Source organism: Staurois parvus, unplaced genomic scaffold (assembly GCF_062004578.1).
Source record: "Staurois parvus isolate SC_StPar_1 unplaced genomic scaffold, SC_StPar_1.0 ptg000819l, whole genome shotgun sequence".
NCBI classification, from domain to species: Eukaryota; Metazoa; Chordata; class Amphibia; order Anura; family Ranidae; genus Staurois; species Staurois parvus.
In genome coordinates, this window is record NW_028318615.1 from 1,260,247 (window position 1) to 1,279,830 (window position 19,584).

The 19,584-nt window shown below is 49.5% G+C and overlaps 2 protein-coding genes across 2 annotated transcripts in view; both read right to left on the reverse strand.

Annotated features, from left to right (window-relative positions):
• The window catches only part of LOC149443989 (uncharacterized), a 29,556-nt gene that overhangs the window by 1,301 nt on the left and 8,671 nt on the right, over positions 1-19,584 (reverse strand). The window lies entirely within an intron of this gene.
• Positions 568-1,215, reverse strand: LOC149443990 (uncharacterized). The gene is made up of 3 exons (XM_089655092.1): positions 1,111-1,215; positions 897-994; positions 568-807 (listed from the first exon to the last, which is right to left on the reverse strand). The coding sequence occupies exons 1-3, from the start codon at positions 1,193-1,195 to the stop codon at positions 568-570; spliced, it is 423 nt and encodes a 140-aa protein (XP_089511218.1). The 5' UTR covers positions 1,196-1,215.

Consider the following 19,584-nt stretch of genomic DNA (forward strand, 5'->3'; position numbering starts at 1 on the left):
GGACCAATCAGTGAGCAGTATGGGTGGAGGAATGGATTTAGTGTTCATGACCCACCTGTGCTGATCTCTGTAGGAGTGTCCTCCTCTATAAATGTCCCCGTTATTCCATCCTCCTCCATAGACTGCTGATCATCCCTCACATACGCCTCTTCTTCTTCTGCTTTCACCTCAAATTCTATATCGATTGGATCTCCACTCTAAATCAAGGAAATGACAGAAAATATCATCTGTAAAATGTAAGATCATATAAAATATCCACACATTGTCTCTACAAGTCCATGTTCTAGATGCTCCATCCCACCAACCTTGTAATAGTGAGGGATGGTGTGACCTTCCTGTGTGGAATCCCGGGAATACAGAGGACGGGGACATCTCTCTGGTGGGTTCCTGGTATTAGGTGGCTCCATCATATCCTTGTGTCCTTCTGAAAACTCCTCCATCACTCCATACTCCTCATCCTCCTCTTTATACTCTTCTTTAACATCAATATTATCATCCCCGAGGATTCCACTCTGAAAGATATAATAAAACATTCATTGTAACAAACATGCTGTGTATAAATCACAACTACCAATAATTGTCATCATCTACCTGATGATGGTGAGGGATGGTGTGACCTTCCTGTGTGGAATCCCGGGAATACAGAGGACGGGGACATCTCTCTGGTGGGTTCCTGTAGCTGGATGACTCCACCATGGTGTCCTGGTACAGATCTTTGTGTTCTTTTAGAAGCTCTGACTCCTCCATCACCCCATCCTCATCCTCCTCTTCTTTTACCTCACCTTTAGAATCTCTCAGGTTTCCACTCTGAATATATAATAAAAATGGCATCAATGGTAACAATGCAGATAATGTACAGATCCTAATGATACTATCAGTGATTGTTGCTCATCTACGTGATGATGGTGAGGGATGGTGTGACCTTCCTGTGTGGAATCCCGGGAATACAGAGGACGGGGACATCTCTCTGGTGGGTTCCCATGACTGGATCCATCTGTAGGAAACACACACACTGACTGAATCCATTGTTTCTATGTGTTTATCAGATGATGGGGGATCTAGGTGGATCCTCCGTACTGCTCTCTCCTTTACAATAAAGTCTCCTCTTACCCGGTGATGTGAGGGGCGGCTGATTGTCCATCATGACGTCCTTGTAGAGATCCTTGTGTCCTTCTAAATACTCCCACTCCTCCATGGAGAAATAGACAGTGACACCCTGACACCTTATAGGAACCTGACACACACAATGATACAGTCACCATCCAGACACATCCCTTGTCTGTTACTGGAGAATGTCCCAGAATTCCCGGCACCGCTCACCTCTCCTGTCAGCAGCTCAGTGATCTCTCTGGTGACTTCTAGAATCTTCTTCTTCTTTCTCTCTTCTATCAGGGAGGGAGGTGGAGGCAATGTGATGTCATATGATCTCCAGACTTCACAGGAGGAAAACTCTACATCTGAACACAAATAGTCACATCAAATGATATTCCCAGAATCCTCCTCACCTCTCCATTCAGGTCTCCATTTTATTAAAGCCCCACTTCAGGCTGAGGTATAATTCCCCCCACAGGACCCCCACACTACGCAGGTTAAAAGGAATTCTGACATCATTACACACAATGCAGGACCAACATTTCTTTTTTGCTTATGAGGATGCCAAGGGTTCTCCCACATCCTAATACCATAGAATAAAAAGGAGCCAAATGAAGGGACATTGGGAGGAGGAGCTGGGAGGTCGGTGTGATGTCATAGGATTCTCCGACACTGGATGGAGGGACATTGGGAGGAGGAGCTGTGAGGTCAGTATGATGTCATAGGATTCCCTGACACTGGATGGAGGGACATTGGGAGGAGCTGTGAGGTCAGTGTGATGTCATAGGATTCTCCGACTCTGGATGGAGGGACATTGGGAGCAGGAGCTGTGAGATCAGTGTGATGTCATAGGATTCTCTGACTCTGGATGAAGGGAGATTGGGAGGAGGAGCTGTGAGGTCAGTGTGATGTCATAGGATTCTCTGACTCCGGATGGAGGGACATTGGGAGGAGGAGTTGTGAGGTCAGTGTGATGTCATAGGATTCTCTTACTCTGGATGGAGGGACATTGGGGGGAGGAGTTGTGAGGTCAGTGTGATGTCATAGGACATATAGACTCTGGATGGATGAACATTTGGATGGGGAGATTTGAAGGGTCCTCTATATGAGGCTTCCATGCAAACCAAATCCTTGTTCCTGGGTGCGTCCTACCTCTCCTAAACTGAAGAGTGACCTTTGACCTTTACCATCCGGAATCTGTGGAAGTAAGCTGTCATGTGATCAGGTGACGTGCGGAGGAACGGAGTGTAAATAGCAGACAATTGTCTCCAGAGCCCCTAATGGTGGGGATGGATTTGGCGGCGTGCTGGTGCCAAGTTTCCTCCCCCCAGGGTCACTGCAGGTGTGGAGAAAAGCTGTGTAAGAGGATATGGAGGAGAGATGAGGAGGAGATCCAGGAATCAGGAGAAAGGTCAGGGCAAGCAACAGACGAGCGCATCCAAGAGACCAAGCCGGGGTCACTACACAGAAAATCAATCCAAGGAAACAACAGGCAGGACGAGGAATAGCAAGAAGGAGCTGAGAGACAAATGAGAATATTGCTCAGCCAATGGGAGATGATCTCAGCATGACTTCCATCATGAAGGAGATGAGGGGGAGGGGAGGAAGTCACTGAAGGTGACCATAGATCCATGGAAATTCAGCTGGTTCAGCAGGGATCGCTCACATTTCCATCCATGTGTGGCCACTGCCGGATAAAAGCCACTCCCCCAGCAGCTGCAGCCAATAGCTTCAGTGCTGATCTGTGTATTCTGAGAGCGGAGGAGTCCCCCCATTGTCAGAATACAAGAGTGTAGCGGGGAGGATTCCCCCATCCACCTCCAATGTGTGGATGGGGGAATCGCTTCAGTTTTTATGGTCATTCCGCTGGCTGAATGATAAAACTGAACCATGTAGGCCAGGAAAAGGATGGACATGACTATGGAGGAAGATGACGCACATGACGGGGGTTACTGGGTGTAAATAGGAAATAACATCTTTTTACCTCCTCTGCTTCCACTTCCAACAATGTCTCTTCTTCGTTGTGCCACATGGAACTTCCTGTCTTTATTCCAGGTCACTTCCTTCCTGTAGCTAACCTCACTTCCTGTCTGTCTTCTATATAGACTTCCTGTCTGGGTAGAAGTGAGATCCCCACCTTGTGGAGCTCAGAGGAACTGCAGCCCCGAGAAGCGTCTGGTAGTGTGACCCCGGCCTTGTGCTGGGTGTGTATGGACTGTAGATCCTTATAGAGGGGTCACCTCCACTCCCACCAAGGGGGACAGAAATATATGACTGCTCGGGGGGGATTTTGGCCCCTTTGATTTTGCAGTAAATGTGATTGCATTAGTCCCGTTGATTTTCGTATTTCCATGTAATAAAAGGTGTCACATGATGTCGGGTTCCCCTTTCTCTCCTCCTTGAGCGTGTATTTAGAGGCGGAGCTCCTGCTGGAATGGCGGTCGGAGGCGGAGTCTAGGAGGGAGACTGACAGAACCCGCAGCAGACTTGCAGGAGTGAGCGAGGAGGATCCGGTTCCTTTACCATCGGAGATGAGGAGTGTGAAGGATGTTTGTGACTCTGGGAGCTGAAAAGCTGGGAGTCCTATTGGTGTGGTGAGGGGGAAGCACTACTAGGGGGCGCCCTCACCATCCCGTGTACAAGAGGTGGAAGAAGGCGGGGCTACACTACAGCTGACACAGTTTGGAGGGCGGAGCACTTTCACACCTTATCAACTTTTTACTGATTGGTGGATTTTTGGAGTAAAATAAGTGGATTGAAGTAGATGCAAAGTGGAAGCGGTGGACTTGCAGAGAACACTAGACTGAGCACACAATATTGTCTGTCTCCATGGATTTGCACAGGATTTGAGATGATTTCCTATAGCAGCAAATCTGATGAGATGAATGAAGTGGGTGTAAAGTGGAAGCAGTGGATCTGCAGGGAGCAGCATCTTGAGCACAAAGCACTTTATGTTGTGGATGGATTTGCACACGGTTCAGTTTCCTTCATTTATTGATAAACCCCATAAGACCAATGAAGTGGGTGTAAAGTGGAAGCAGTGGATGTGCAGAGAATAGGATTTGGAGCCCCGAGCTCTTTATCTCTGAATGTCTCCACATATTTGTAGTGTATTTGTGATGATTTCTGTGCACACACAATAGGACAGCGCTGTGACACATAATGCTCTTCTAGATGACAGGGAATCCTTCCCTTTGTTACAGCAGCAGTCCGCTAGAAGGTTTTTGTAGGTTTGGAGTTGTTACACATAGCGCGGGTTTTATCCATTTATAGTGATGACATCATTGCCCAAATCTGGGGGTCACCAGCCATTTCCACCCTTTACTCCCAGCTGGGGGGCTTTGTATCCATATACCAGATGTTCTACAGGACTAAATCTGCCATCAATGTTACTGCAAAATCAAAGGGGCCAAAACCCCTCCCCCGAGGAGTCATATATTTCTGTCCCCCTTGGTGGGAGTGGAGGTGACCCCTCTATAAGGATCTACAGTCCATACACACCCAGCACAAGGCCGGGGTCAGGGTCCGCCGTGGCGTCTCTTCCGGCGCATGCGCAGTCTCGGTGGCTCGCGCCGGGATACGGGCACTAGGTCCCGGCCGGCCGCGGCTGAGGGAGACTCGCGCATGCGCACTAGGTGCCGCAAGTACACGCTGGGCGGCCAATGACAGCACAGGGCGCGGTATTTAAAGATGCCCTGCGCTGTCACAAATCACCGCAAGGTCTGATCCTGTTACCTGAGCTCCTGTACCCCTGTGAGTGTGTTATTTTGACCTGGATTGCCCTGACTACGCTACCTTCTCCTGCTTTTGACCCGGATTGCTCTGACTACATTGCCTTCTCCTGTCCTGACCCCCGGCTTGTTTGACCTCTCTGCGGACTGACCTTTCCTATACTAACCCTGCGTGTGACCTGACTATTCTTTGCCTGCTGATTCTGTACCTCGCTGCCCCACGGTGACAACTGGCTAGTTTGACTACGATCCATCCATCCATCCCGCCTGGGCCTGCCGGTCTCTTCACATCAGGCTCTCCTCCTGTATCCATCCCCGAAGGTTCCCTCTGCCACGGGTGGGATTGCTCGGAGGTCGTGACCATGTCCTGGTCTGCTTCAAGTCTATCCCCACTATCAGGGGCCCTGGTGAACACGCAGACCGGGACTTAGGCTCCACGCTCTGGGTATTCCAGTCCGGGGGACTGCCAGAGGCACCACCTGGCGGATCCATAACAGAACATTGCGGCCATGACAGAGCCAGGAAGAGGACCGGCCTCCCTAGAGGATATTTGCTTGCACCTAGCAGCGCTAACCCAGGCCGTCCAGACATTACACAACCGCTACAACCATCTAGAGAATCGTATGGAGACGCTAGTCACACCTGCACCCCCTGCCCAGGGTCCAGCTACCGTGGCACCTTCTGGGGAGTCGCCAGTTACCCCAGCTTCTGGAGCAGGAGCCGCACCACCTGCTCCCGAACCCCGCGTTCCTCTGCCGGAACGCTTCCGTGGGGACCGGAGCCGCTTCAGGGCCTCCCGGAATGCGTGCATCCTATTTTTTGACCTACAGCCCCACACATTCACCACCGAGACCATCAAGGTGGGATTTATAGTCTCTCTACTTCAGGATTAGCCCCAGGATTGGGCTCATCGTCTGAGGGAGAATCACGACCCCCATCTCGAATCCGTGACAGAATTCTTTTACGCCATGGCCATCTTATGTGACGATCCGCAGCGAGTTGCTTCCGCAGAGACAGCCCTGTACTTACTGCGGCAAGGCCGTCGGGCAGCCGAGGAGTATCCGTCCGACTTCAGACGTTGGATGGGGGATACAAGATGGAACAATGCGGCGTTATGCCACCAATTCCGCATTGGGCTGTCTGAGGCCTTAAAGGACGAGTTAGCACAGGTAGGCCTTCCTGACTCTTTAGAGAAACTGATTGAGTTGGCCATCCAGATTGACCGCAGGCTGAGAGAACGCCGGTTTGAGAGGAGAAGCCAGGGTCAAAGGGCAGCATGGACTCCACCAAGGGGAGCAGCTCCAGCCCAGTGGAGCGGTACTCGGAGCTCGGAACATCTCGGAACCCATGCAACTGGGACTGGCCCGGCCGTCACTATTGGCCAAAGAACGCCAGAGGAGACGGGCACAGAACCTATGTCCTTATTGTGGAGAAGCTGGTCATCTGGTGCGCTCCTGTCCTGCAAAAATTAGTAAGTCCGCTTCCAGTTTTTTTTTCTTTATCAGCAGAGAGGGTTAATCAGTCTAGTTACCTGGCTATACCGGTCTCTTTACAGCTCCCCGGAAGAACTGTGTCGGTGACAGCAATCATTGATTCCGGAGCCTGTAGTTGCTTTGTGGATCTCACTTTTGCCCATCAGCAAAAGATCCCTCTACAGACCAAAGAAATGGGGCTTAACATCTTCCTGGCAGACGGGTCCAGCATTAAATCAGGCGTGGTAGATCAAGAGACACCCCCTATTTACACCACAGTAGCTGACCATCACCGAGAATTTCTCCGTCTCCAATCATCCTGGGGCTCCCTTGGTTGAGGGCCCATAACCCCCGGATTGATTGGGAGAAGGGAATAGTTCAGTTTCGGTCCCCATACTGTCAGAAACATTGCCATGTTTCAGGGCCTGTGGCCCCCAACTTCTATGTATGGATGGAGATACAGACCTGACTCAGACTATTCCCCCGGCCTACCACGACTTCCTGGACGTGTTTAGCAAACGAGGGGCAGACATTCTCCCACCACACCGATCTTATGACTGTCCTAAAGACAGGAGTATTAAGGGAATATATTGATGAAAATCTCCAGAAGGGGTTTATTCGCCCTTCCACGTCCCCAGCTGGGGCAGGGTTATTCTTTGTAGAAAAGAAAGAAAAGTTGTTGCGGCCCTGCATTGATTACCGTGATCTGAATAGGATCACGATAAAGGATCGCTATCCGTTACCCCTGGTTCCTGAACTCCTACAGAGATTAAAATCCATGGGGGTTTTTACTAAATTAGATTTGCGGGGGGCCTACAATCTGGTTTGTATCAGGGAAGGTGACGAATGGAAAACGTCTTTTCGTACGTGATTCGGTCACTTCGAATATTTGGTTATGCCTTTCAGGCTCTGCAACGCCCCGGCCACCTTCCAGCATTTTATTAATGATGTCTTTTGTGATTTCCTTGATGTTTTTGTGGTCGTCTATTTGGACGACATCTTAATTTTCTCCTCCTCACTCGAGGTTCATCGGGATCATGTGGTGAGGGTGTTGGAACGCTTACACCAACATGGGCTGTATTCGAAGGCTGACAAATGCTGTTTCGAACAGCATAGTATCACATTCCTGGGACTGGTCATCTCTCCCGCGGGGTCGCAATGGACCCTCAGAAAGTCACGGCAATTTTAGATTGGCCGATACCCGCAGATAAGAAGGGCGTACAGCGTTTTATCGGGTTTTCAAACTTCTACAGAAAATTTATCAGAAACTTCTCTGGTCTGGTCTCCCCAATCACGCAATTGACTAAACAGGGGCCCGCTTTAAGTGGACTCCTGACGCACAAGCTGCCTTTGAGACTCTCAAAAGACTATTCACCTCCGCTCCTATTCTCAGCCACCCTGATTCATCTCTACCATATGTCTTGGAAGTGGATGCCTCCGAAAATGCGGTAGGAGCGGTTCTGTCCCAAAGGAAAGGTACCAAGGAGCTCCTGCATCCTGTAGCGTTCTTTTCTAGGAAACTGACACCTGCAGAATGAAATTACGACATTGGAGATCGGGAGCTCCTGGCTATAAAGACTGCTCTAGAAGAATGGAGGTATCTGCTGGAAGGAGCCACACACCCAATCCTAATATTTACCGACCACAAGAACCTCGAGTACTTGAGAACAGCAAAACGACTGAGACCTCGCCAGGCGAGATGGGCACTCTTCTTTTCCCGATTTTTCTTTTCATATTACTTACCGACCTGGCTCTAAGAACACGAAACCAGACGCCCTGTCTCGCATGTTTGAAGACCCCGAAGACACGCCAAAACCAGACACATTATTACCCTCTGGAAATTTTCTCGTTCTTCAGACGGAGTTGCGCTCCAAGCTTCATGACGCATCCGTGGGGATGCCAGCTCCGCCTGAGACGTCCCTCCTGAGCCGCGAGGGCTTGTTTTGGAAGGAAGGACGGATCGTAGTACCGGAAGGGGTCCGAACTTTGGTCCTGGGCCACTGCCATGACCATCTGATGGCGGGCCATTTCGGAATAACGAAAACTCTGGAGCTACTGCAGCGCTCATTTTGGTGGCCACACATGATCAAAGACTGCGAGCTCTACGTCCAGACTTGTGCTACCTGCCAAAGAAATAAACCTTCCAGAAACAAGGCTTGGGGATTATTGCACCCATTGCCAATACCCAATCGGGCCTGGCAAATGATTGCCATGGACTATATTGTCGAACTCCCACTATCTCAAGGCTACACAGCAATATTCGTGATCGTGGATCACTTTTCTAAGATGGCCCACTTCGTACCTCTAAAGAATACGCCATCAGCACCAGAAACTGCACAGATCTTCATCAAAGAAGTGGTGAGGTTACATGGGGTTCCCGAAGATATTGTGTCTGATCGTGGGGCCCAGTTCACGTCAAGATTTTGGAAGGCTTTGTGTGAGGCATTGGGAATCAAATTGTCACTCTCGTCCGCTTACCATCCCCAGACAAATGGGCAAACGGAAAGGACCAACCAAACATTGGAGCAGTACCTAAGATGTTACACATCCTACCTAGAGGACGACTGGCTGATGCTGTTACCGTCAGCGGAATTCGCGTATAACAACTCGAACCACTCAGCTACGGGGCAATCCCCGTTTTTTGCTAATTACGGATTTCATCCTACATTTCTTCCCGATCTGATGCCCAAAAGTACGGTACCGGCGTCTCAAAGTACTTTGAATTTTTTTTCCGTCAATAACAAGGCACTTCAGGAGGCCATTGCAAAGGCCCAGGAAGACAACAAAAGAGCTTTTGATAAGAAGAGAAGAGGGGAGCTGTTGCTACAACCCGGGGATCAGGTTTGGATGGCAACAACCAACTTGAAGATGCTGTGCCCATCGAGAAAACTGGGACCGAAGTTTATTGGCCCGTTTCGGATTAAGCGAGTAATCAACGAGGTGGCTTATGAACTCGAGCTTCTGGAAACCTTCAAGATTCACCCGGTGTTCCATGTGTCACTTCTGAAACCAGCCTGACCAGATCCCTTTCCGGATCGAGAGGCAGTAACCATTGGCGAGCAAGAAGAGTTTGAAGTAGAAGCAATCCTCAATTGCCGAAAGAGGGGGGGCCAGACGCAGTTTCTGATCAGATGAAAAGGTTATGGTCCTGAGGAAAACTCATAGGAACCTGTTCAAAATATTCATGCTCCCAGACTCATCCGAGAGTTTTTTCGTGACCACCCGCGGTGGAGAGATCAGTGAGGCTCCCGGAGGCAATGTCAGGGTCCACCGCGGCGTCTCATCCGGCGCATGCGCAGTCTCGGCGGCTTGCTCCGGGATACAGGCACTAGGTCCCGGCTGGCCCCGGCTGAGGGAGACTCGCGCATGTGCAGTAGGTGCCGCTGGGCGGCCAATGACAGCACAGGGCGCGGTATTTAAAGATACCCTGCGCTGTCACAAATTGCCACAAGGTCTATCCTGTTACCTGAGTTCCTGTATCCCTGTGAGTATTGTTATTTGACCTGGATTGCCCTGACTACGCTGCCTTCTCCTGCTTTTGACCCGGATTGTTCTGACTACGTTGCCTTCTCCTGTCCTGACCCCCGGCTTGTTTAACCCCTCTGCGGACAGACATTTCCTATACTGACCCTGTGTGTGACCTGACTACTCTTTGCCATCCGATTCTGTACCTCGCTGCCCCACGGTGACAACTGGCTAGTTTGACCACGATCCATCCATCCTGCCTGGGCCTGCCGGCCTCCTCACATCTGCCTCTCCTCCTGTATCCATCTCCGGCGGTTCCCTCTGCCACGGGTGGGATTGCTTGGAGGTCGTGACCTGGTCCTGGTCTGCTTCAAGTCCATCCCCACCATCAGGGGCCCTGGTGAGCACGCAGACCGGGACTTATGCAGGCCATAGATGGGTCGAAAATCGGCCGATTTTTCTTTTAAAAAAACAAAAAATCAGTCGTTCAAGCGGCCGACGTTACCAGCAATGGTATAAAAAATCGGCCGATTTTCATCCCATCTACAGCCAGCAAAAAGTGTCCCTGCAGAGAGCTCCGCTATTTCTTTGACAGTTCCTTGACATTTATAGCGGTTGCAACAATGTATCTATTTGTATCCATTTAGGATACAGATGTTTTTATTCGGAAATAGATACATTGTTGCAACCGCTATAAATGTCAAGGAACTGTCAAAGAAATAGTGGAGCTCTCTGCAGGGACACTTTTTGCCGGACTGGAATTCCTCTTCTTTTTCATCCTCTTCTTCTTCATCCTCTTCTTCATCCTCTTCTTCTTCTTCCTCTTCTTCATCCTCTTCTTCTTCTTCCTCTTCTTCTTCCTCTTCTTCATCCTCTTCTTCATCTTCTTCCTCTTCTTCATCCTCTTCTTCTTCATCCTCTTCTTCTTCTTCATTCTCTTCCTCTTCTTCTTCATCCTCCTCTTCTTCTTCATCCTCTTCTTCTTCTTTATCCTCTTCTTCTTCTTCATCCTCTTCTTCATCCTCTTCTTCTTCTTCATCCTCTTCTTCTTCATCATCCTCTTCTTCTTCTTCATCATCCTCTTCTTGTTCTTCTTCATCCTCTTCCTCTTCTTCTTCTTCTTCCAGTTCTTCTTCTTCTTCATCCTCTTCTTCATCCTTTTCTTCTTTTTGTCTTCCTCTTGCAGGTCACTGCTCATGCGCAGATTTTTTTATCGGTAAAAAAATCGGCCGATTTGCCCATCATTGCCGCGAAAATCGGCCGATCGGCAAAATCGGCCGATTTTTTCCAACTTTACCGATAAAAAAAATCTGCCAAAATACCGAAAAACGGCCGAACAATTAGCCCACTAACGATCCGAAAATCGGCCGATTTTATTTTCGGCCGAAAAATCGGCCGATTTTCGACCCATCTAAGGCCTGCTGTCAGGGATCTCCTCGATCCCTGCCGCGATGGTCCCGGCGCAGGCGCACTGCTCCACCTAGTACACGGGCACTAGCTCCGGGCCGGCCGCGGCGTTCGAGCTCGCGCATGCGCAGTAGAAGCCGCGGCCGCCCGCTGGGCACCAATGGCAGCGCAGGGCGGGATATTTAAAGGTCCCTGAGCTGTCATTTCGTTGCCTTCTGGTCTTACCTGCTTCCTGTGTTCCTGTACCTGTGCCTAGTAAGTTATTGACCCGGATTGCTCTTGACCTTGCTGATTTCTCCTGCCCAGACCCCTGCTTGCCTGACCTCTCTCCCTGGATGCCCCTTATTAGATCTGATCTCCTGTTGCTGACCTGGCGTGTGACCCGACGATTCTCTGCCTGCTCCCTTGTACCTTACCGTCCTCTACCTTACCGACTCGGCCTGTCTGACTACGCACTTGCTCAGCCATCCATCCATCCATCCCATCGGGCTCACCCGACCTCCTCACATCTGGCTCTCCCTGGTGAACAAGTACCCTGGGGCTTAGACTCCGCGCTCTGGGCACGCCTGACCAGTGGAGTGCTAGTGGTGCCGCTCGGCGGTCCCTCACACCTGCATTAGACTCCACGCTCTGGGTATTCCTGTCCAGTGGGCTGCCAGAGGCACCACCTGGCGGATCCGTAACATACGCCTTACAATAAATGTCACCCTTCCAATGGAAGCCTCTTTCAAGGATATAATTGACAGGTGAATTGACTGATGCAATGGACAGGGAAAACAAATCAGATGGCAGGTGGGACAAATCCAATAAAATTTTAGACCTAGACCCATTGAGAACACAATTAATGAAGATGCGCTGTGAGAATACATTGTCCAAGCCTTGGATAAATTGAAGATATAGGCACATTTAACTGGAAAAGCGACAATAAATACCATCAGGTGTTTGGGGCCAAGAAATGCTCCTTCGGTCATTGCCAAAAAAAGGGCCCTTTGGTGTTGAATATAGCCTCAGAATTGGCGCAATATTCCTTTCAATAGAAAGTCTCTCTTCAGGAAAACAACCGTATTGAGAATGAGGGGTGCAAAATTAGGTCTTCTTCCCCAGGACAAAAAACTGAAGCATTCAAAATCGTTTTCAACCCCCAAGGTCAGGAGATTCCAGGTATTTCTGCCAGTTTTGTGATACTAGAAAGGGTTGGAGAGGCACCCAAGAGACCATTTTGAAATCACAAAGGCAGAAGACTTTAGGTGTCCCTCAAGATCCCTCTAAGTCTTTTTGACAGCTCAAAAGTCCAGACACTTGCCTTTGGAATCAGGCGATCCCATTTCATGGGGATCTAGACAAAACATTACACTGATTTGTTGGTAATATCAGCTATCCTACATGGTCATTTTTGAACATTCATACATCCTCTGCCCTCCAATTCTTTCACACCCACAAGGATCCCAGAGTTTACTCAAAAGGCAGAGGTCTTAGCACAATATTTTCGCACGCTACAGGTCCAAAGGGTGGTGGTGCCAGTTCCCTCTTCAAATGTTCATAGGGTTTTACTCAACGCTCTTTCTGGTTCAAAAGACAAACAATGGGGGGGGGCGCTCGTGAGCAGCAGCCAAGATGGCTGCCTTTTAAATCTGTGCCTCGGCCGCCGGACACATCGGCCAATTTCTGATCCTCAGGGGGGGTCCCCTTGTTCCTCCAGTACCCCGATGGGCAAAAAAACGCCGGCCGCTTGCGCCTCCAGCACCCGGCGGGCCGCGCCGGAATTTGCGGCCTACCCGCCGGAGGTCGCGGCTGAAGCCACGGCCTCGATTTTGGGCTGGCCTCCGGAAGCTTGCAGGACCCTGGCCGCAGGTTCACGGCTCCCGCCGGAGACCGCAGATGAAGCCCCAGCTGCGATTTCGGGTCCCCTGGCGTTGCTATCCACGGGTGGGACGGATCCTGGCAGTATGGAAGACCTGGCATCAGAGCCATCCCGGCACTCTCCCATTCCATCCTTGCGGGATGCTGAGCTCCTGCACTGCTTCAACTTCATGCTGCAGTCGGAATTGTCCTCCAAGCTGGTCAACCGTCTTTCGCGGGAAATTCGGGAGTTGGGCAACCGGACGAACGATCTCGAAGATAAAATGGACGCTGCAGCCACAGTCATTGAAAATCACGAACAGGATTTGTGCGACCTCAAGAAAGAATTGGCGGAGGTGCTGCTACGGCTTGAGGATTTCAAAAATCGTTCCCGCCGTGGCAATTTGCGGTTAAGGGGTATCCTGGAAACGGAAGCGGATCTTACTTCCACCGCTACTGCTCTGTTTCAGGAGCTGACACCCGCTATTCCCATTGACTGGCTTGAATTTGACCGCATGCATCATGCATTGGGCCCCAGATGACTGGATGGGCCCCCGAGGGACATTATCATCAAGTTTACTTATTACCGCACTAAGGAAACTATCCTCTTGGCAGCCATAAAACAACCCTGATCTCAGCTTCCAGGGGCATCGCTACCAGCTCTTCGCGGACCTCTCCCAGACCACTCTTCAGAAGCGCCGCCAGTTGAAGCCCTCCACTTCAGACCTGGTGAAACACAGTATTAAATACGCCTGGGGCTTTCCGTTCCGCCTCACCTTCACCTACCAGGGCCGCAGTCACTCTGTGGCTACGCCAGAGGAGGCCCATTCTCTCCTGGAATCTTTACACCTTCTTTCGCCGGAAGCTGCTGATCGGAGCCCAGCTCATTCATCTGGATCCCCGGCGAGGCTGCTTCCTCCGGGCTGCATCTGGGAGTGGTCGTCCAATAGGAGGAGGGCCTTCCCTCAGACCCCTCCATGATCAAGTCCTTCCTGTTCTTCTCCGGGCTGAAGCTGCGTCTTGCACCTCCCATGCATCGTCTCACCGATGGACTTCTCTGACGGGACCGTGAGTTTGGCCCTTAGGGCTTCCCCAGTTTGTTAGCATTCCGGGTTGGGTCTGATCCGGCTTGCTCCCTTGGGTTCCATTCCTGGTTGGGGGGGGGTCTCCTCCTGGACTTAAGAATTATGACTTTCTGCTGCCGCAGCCTATTTTGGGTCCGGGTTTATGGTATTCGGGTCTCCAATGGTGGCATGGGGTGATGGTTCCCTCGGGCTCCGGGGTGGGAGGTTGACCTGGTAGGCCCAGTTGGATGGGATGGGGTTGGCCCCCGTGTTTCTCTGGGTTTCTATGGGGAGGTCATCATGGAGGTCCTCACTCCTGGGACTTTTAGTTTTATTATTTTGGTACCCCGTTATATTATGTTCATTGCCTTATTGCCTTTTTGCCCCGAGGGCTTATGTTTTTGATGTTTCCATTTGCAGCCATGTGTATGGTGGTAGAGCCACCCCTAACTGGTATCCTTCATGTGTAGGATGCACGTCACCATTGGCGTGACACGATTGCACTGTTGTATATACTTTTTGTGTCTTTTTCCTTTCTTTGTTTTTTTTTCTTCTGTTTTTTTGGTTCTTGTTTTCTGCAGGGTTCCGGGACGCCACGGTCCGATCGCCATTGGGAGTGGAAATTGCTGGCTGCTTTATGCTTTTTTCTGCTGAGCGTGTTGCGCTGATGCCGCCATGGCCTCGCCCCTTTTGAAAATACATTCACAAAATGTTCAAGGCTTCAATTCACCTCAGAAGCGGGCTAAAGTTTTTCATCACCTCAAATCGCAACAAATTGACGTGGTATGTTTACAAGAGACCAGGTTTTCTCAGTCCTCCGCCCCGCGTTATCTTTCACCTCATTATCCCACCTTTTACACGGCCTCGGCTCCTGAGAAGCATCGGGGTGTGCTGATAGCTTTTAAACGCAATCTCCCCTTTTGTCTGTGCTCGGAATATAGCGGACCCCACGGGCAGGTATTTGCTTTTGCAAGGTACCCTCTGGGACCAGGAGGTTACTTTTGTCTCTTACTACGCGCCTAACCGTTTTCAGCATAAATTCTTTTTGCATCTTTTCACCATTGTTTCCCGACACTCCAAGGGTGTCGGGGGGTGGCCCCTTCTCATGACTTGGTGCTGGAGGAACGTATGCGCTCTCTCTTGCGGACAGCGGGGCTAGCGGACGTCTGGAGGGAACTTCACCAAACTGAACGCGACTTTACATTCTATTCCAATCCTCATGACAGTTTTTGTAGAATTGACCATGTATTCATGCATGTTCAGCAGCTTCCCTTGGTCCAGCGGATAACTATTCCCTCCTCACCCTGGTCGGACCATGATCCCTTGTATATCCCTTGTATATCCCTTGTAACTATTCCCTCCTCACCCTCTCTGGGTCAGAACGGCGCCCTTTTCATTGGCACATCAACAACTCTTTATTGACCACTCAGACTACCTGCCAACAAATAAAATTTTTTTTACGAACATACTTCACTGAAAACTAAGGCCACGGTGTGAGGTCATGTAATACAGCTGGTGGCGGTGCGGGAGCGGCGACTTTTGGAGCTTCATTCTCTCCGGCCTCTGTGGATGCGCGTTGGAAGTCATCTCCATCCGTGGCCCATAAATGCGCTCGGGATGCTCTGGTGACAGAGTTGGACCTACTTGCCTCTTCGGAGGCAGAACGAGCCCTGCGTTGGACCAAACACAAATTTTATTCCTGTGCTAATAAGCCAGGTCCAACGCTGGCCAGGAAACTCAATTCTATGGGGAAACCCCATAAACCGATCCGACTGCGACTTCCCACAGGTAGATGTACTTCTAATCCCCAGCAGATTGTTTCCTGATTCTCGGACTTCCTTTTGCGCCTCTACGCTAAACCAGATCCCTTCCCTGTGGCTCAAGCTGAGGCATTCTTTCAAGATCTCCATCTTCCTGGATTATCCAAGGCAGCACAGGTGGCCCTCAATGCCGGTGTTACCGTACCGGAAGTGCTCCAAGCTATCAAATCTTTATGGTCCACCGCGGCCCCAGGTCCCGACGGCTTCTCCGGTCTCTATTACAAGAAATTCTCAGCCCTGTTGGCGCCCTTTTTGGCTGACTATTTCAATGAGTTACGACGGGGCTCCTTGCCCTCTCCAGACACGCTTAGAGTGCATATCTCCATGATTCCTAAGACGACCGATGATGTACAGGAACCGCAAGCCTTCTGGTCCATTTCTCTTCTTAATGGAGACCTGAAGATATTGGGCAAGATCCTTAGTTTTTGCATCAATAAATATTTGCGTAGCCTGGTCCACAGGGACCAAGTGGGGTTCGTTCCTGGGAGGCAGGCGGGTGATAACGTTCGTAAGGTGGTCCATCTTATACATTTTCTGCAACAGCGGAAAATCCCGGGATTCTTACTGTCCTTAGACATATATAAAGCCTTTGATTCTCTATCCTGGGAATATCTGCGGTTTGTGCTGTCTCGCTGGGGTTTTGGGGACTCTATTATTTCTTGGATTCAAGCCTTGTATTCTTCGCCTTCAGCCTCCATTAAATACGCTGGATATTTCTCGGATCCCTTTCCTATTGGGCAAGGGATGAGACAGGGCTGCCCCCTGTCCCCGGCACTCTTTGTCCTGGCACTTGAGCCGCTGGCTTTAGCACTCCAGACCGATTGCAGTGTATTGGGGGTTCCATACACGGGACAGGAGTTTAAGCTGAACCTTTTTGCGGGCGATGCCCTCTTGACTCTTACTAATCCTCTGACGACGCTTCCTAATTTGCAACGGGTTCTTGAGTGCTTCTCCTTGATTTTGGGTCTCCGTATTAACTTGGATAAGACTGTCGCTCTCAATATTACTTTGGCTTCAGATTTGGTTTTGCGCCTACAATCCCACTTCCGTTACAGGTGGGCTCCCTCTTCTCTTGAATACTTTTTAATTCGCTTGACCCCCACCTATGACTCCCTCTTTGCTGCAAATTATTATCCATTGCTTAGCTCTCTATATTCTCTTATGCATTCCTGGCAATTTCCACACCTGTCTTGGATAGGACGGGTTCATTCGGTGAAAATGACCATCCTGCAGAAATTGTTATATTATTTTCGCACTCTCCCAGTGCGGGTTCCCCCTCATTTTCTTTGGTTGCTTCAGGCACAGTTTATGCATTTTATCTGGGCCAATAAGCACCCCAGAGTATGCAGAAATACACTCTTTGCTCATAGACTCCAGGGTGGTCTTGGGGTGTCTAATGTAACTAAATATTATCAGGCTAGCCAGATTGCCCCGCTGTCTATGTTCCACGCTTCCTCCGATGTTCCTCTCTGGGTCCTGCTGGAACTATCTAATTGTGCCCCTATCGCACCGTCGACGCTTCTATGGCTTCCCCCTGCCCTGCGCCCTATGGCGCTGAGTCCAATCTTGCTCCATGGCTTACAAGTCTGCGACTCAGTACGTTACTCCAGTAGCCTGATGTCACCTTTTCTGCCTTTGCTCCCAATTGTTAACAACCCTCTTTTCCCACCAGGTTTAGATCACCCAAGGGCGTTTTCTTGGTAGGTGGCTAATGGTTTTCCGCAGGTGCGACACTTTTTGGTTTTTCAGTCCTTCCCCACCTGGAATTTTCTTTGGGAGTCCCGGGATGTTCCCCCGGCGGAATGTTTTTTTGATACCTTTAATTGCAGCACTGGCTGCTCTCGCTGCAGGGCACTTCTGCTTTCCCGTACCATAAATCTGCCTTTGAACAGCTTTGCCAGCAGCGACCGGGCGCCTCGGGCCTTATCTCCCTTCTTTATGCAGCTCTGAACAGACGCTCGTCGCATACTTCTCTTTCATATGTTGTTCAGTGGGAGCGAGACCTGGGAGTGGCTGTGGATCCAGTGGACTGGAATAAGGTCTGGTCACTCATAGCTAAATGCTCATTTAATACGACCACGCTGGAAGCAGCCTACAAGGTATTGTTTTGTTGGTATTGGGTTCCGGCTCGTCTGGCCCAGGCTAACCCTGCTTGTAGTGATCGATGTTTTCGGGGTTGTGGCCATCGTGGTGATGTATTGCATATCTGGTGGTCATGCCCGAGGCTGCTTCGTTTTTGGTCTCGTGTGTTTGGCCTCCTTTTCACTTTGTTCCATCTCTCCATACGCCAGGATGCTCGGTATGCCTTGCTTCATTGCCCCATACCGGGCCTCTTGGCTCATCAGCAGAAGGTGGCTTCCTATTTGTTTTTATCGGCCACTAGAACAATTACTCAGGCCTGAAAGAGCCCGTTTGTCCTTCTGGGGGTGCGGGATCGTATGACCACTATGATGCTCAACGAACAGATGTCGAGTATATGCAACGACTCCCAACGTAAATTTTTGAAAATATGGGAGCCGTGGTTGCAATATGCCTTTCCAATGCTCCCCCCAGCTAGTATGGGGATGTAATGGCATTGGCGTTCAGTGTTGGCGCTCTTGGACCCCTGCTCTTTGTTTTTTTTCTCTCTTTTTCTGTTAGTTTTTGGTGTGACAGTGGACAGCTGCCTTTAGTTGTTATAGTCAGAGTTACATTAATGTTATGTGCCATTGATAGCCCCTGCGTGGGCGTACCTCTTGCCTTGTTAGAGTTAGAGCACTGTTTATTATGCTTTTTTTTTTTAATCAGTGCAATTGATAGCCCCTGTGTGGGCGTGTTTTTTTGCCTCTGTTTTATACTGTTTAAAGTTCAAATTAATAAAAACAATTGAAATACAAAAGACAAACAATGGATACACTCCAGAGTTTCAGTTGGATCATCAACTTCAGCAAAAATCAAATGTCTCCAGTGCAACAAATTGTACACTTGGAGGACCTTTTCAATACTGCCAATGATTTGGTTCCCCCCCAGAAGATAAAATCTATCAGGGACGGAGTTCTTAGGGTGGCTACCTCTCCTATCAGCCTCTTAATGCCTCAGCCTGTTTGGCAAAATGTCATCCTGTGCCTCGATGATTCCTTGGGCACACTGATGCTTGCACAATTTCAAACAGGTATTCTGACTCAGGGGAGGAAGCATCACCTTAGGCAGTTAATCAGGGTCTCTCCCTACATGAAGAAGAGTCTGGTGGTGGCTAAGGAAGGAGTCATTATTGAGCACAAAGGGATCCATTGTGAAGATGTCAGTGTTCAGAGAAAGTAAACGTTTCCCATGAAAGGTGTAGTCTCCAATGTTTTGGTGATTTTAACCACTTCCAGACCGGACACTTTCACCCCCTTCCTGACCAGGGCAATTTTCAGCTTTCAGCGCTATCACACTTTGAATGACAATTGCGCGGTCATGCAACACTGTACCCAAATTAATTTTTTACCATTTTTTTGAGACAGATAAAGCTTTATTTTGGTGGTATTTATTCACCGCTGGGATTTTTATTTTTTTTGCTATGTAAATGAAAAAGTCCAAAAATTTTGAACAAAAGTATTTTTTTTATAAAATTTTGCAAATAAATAATATTTCATCATAAATCTTTGCCAAAATGTATTCCGTTATCTTTTTAGTAAAAAAAAAACCAAAAAAAAACAAATTAGTTTATAAC

What these genes read in the sequence shown, in the direction of transcription:
- LOC149443990 (XM_089655092.1), bottom strand. Translation starts at nt 1,195, where the DNA reads ATGGAGGAGTGGGAGTATTTAGAAGGACACAAGGATCTCTACAAGGAC. An exon ending in GCCGCCCCTCACATCACCGG is followed by an intron (nt 995 to 1,110) that starts GTAAGAGGAGAC and finishes TGTTTCCTACAG; the next exon opens with ATGGATCCAGTCATGGGAAC. An exon ending in CCATCCCTCACCATCATCAC is followed by an intron (nt 808 to 896) that starts GTAGATGAGCAA and finishes TTATATATTCAG; the next exon opens with AGTGGAAACCTGAGAGATTC.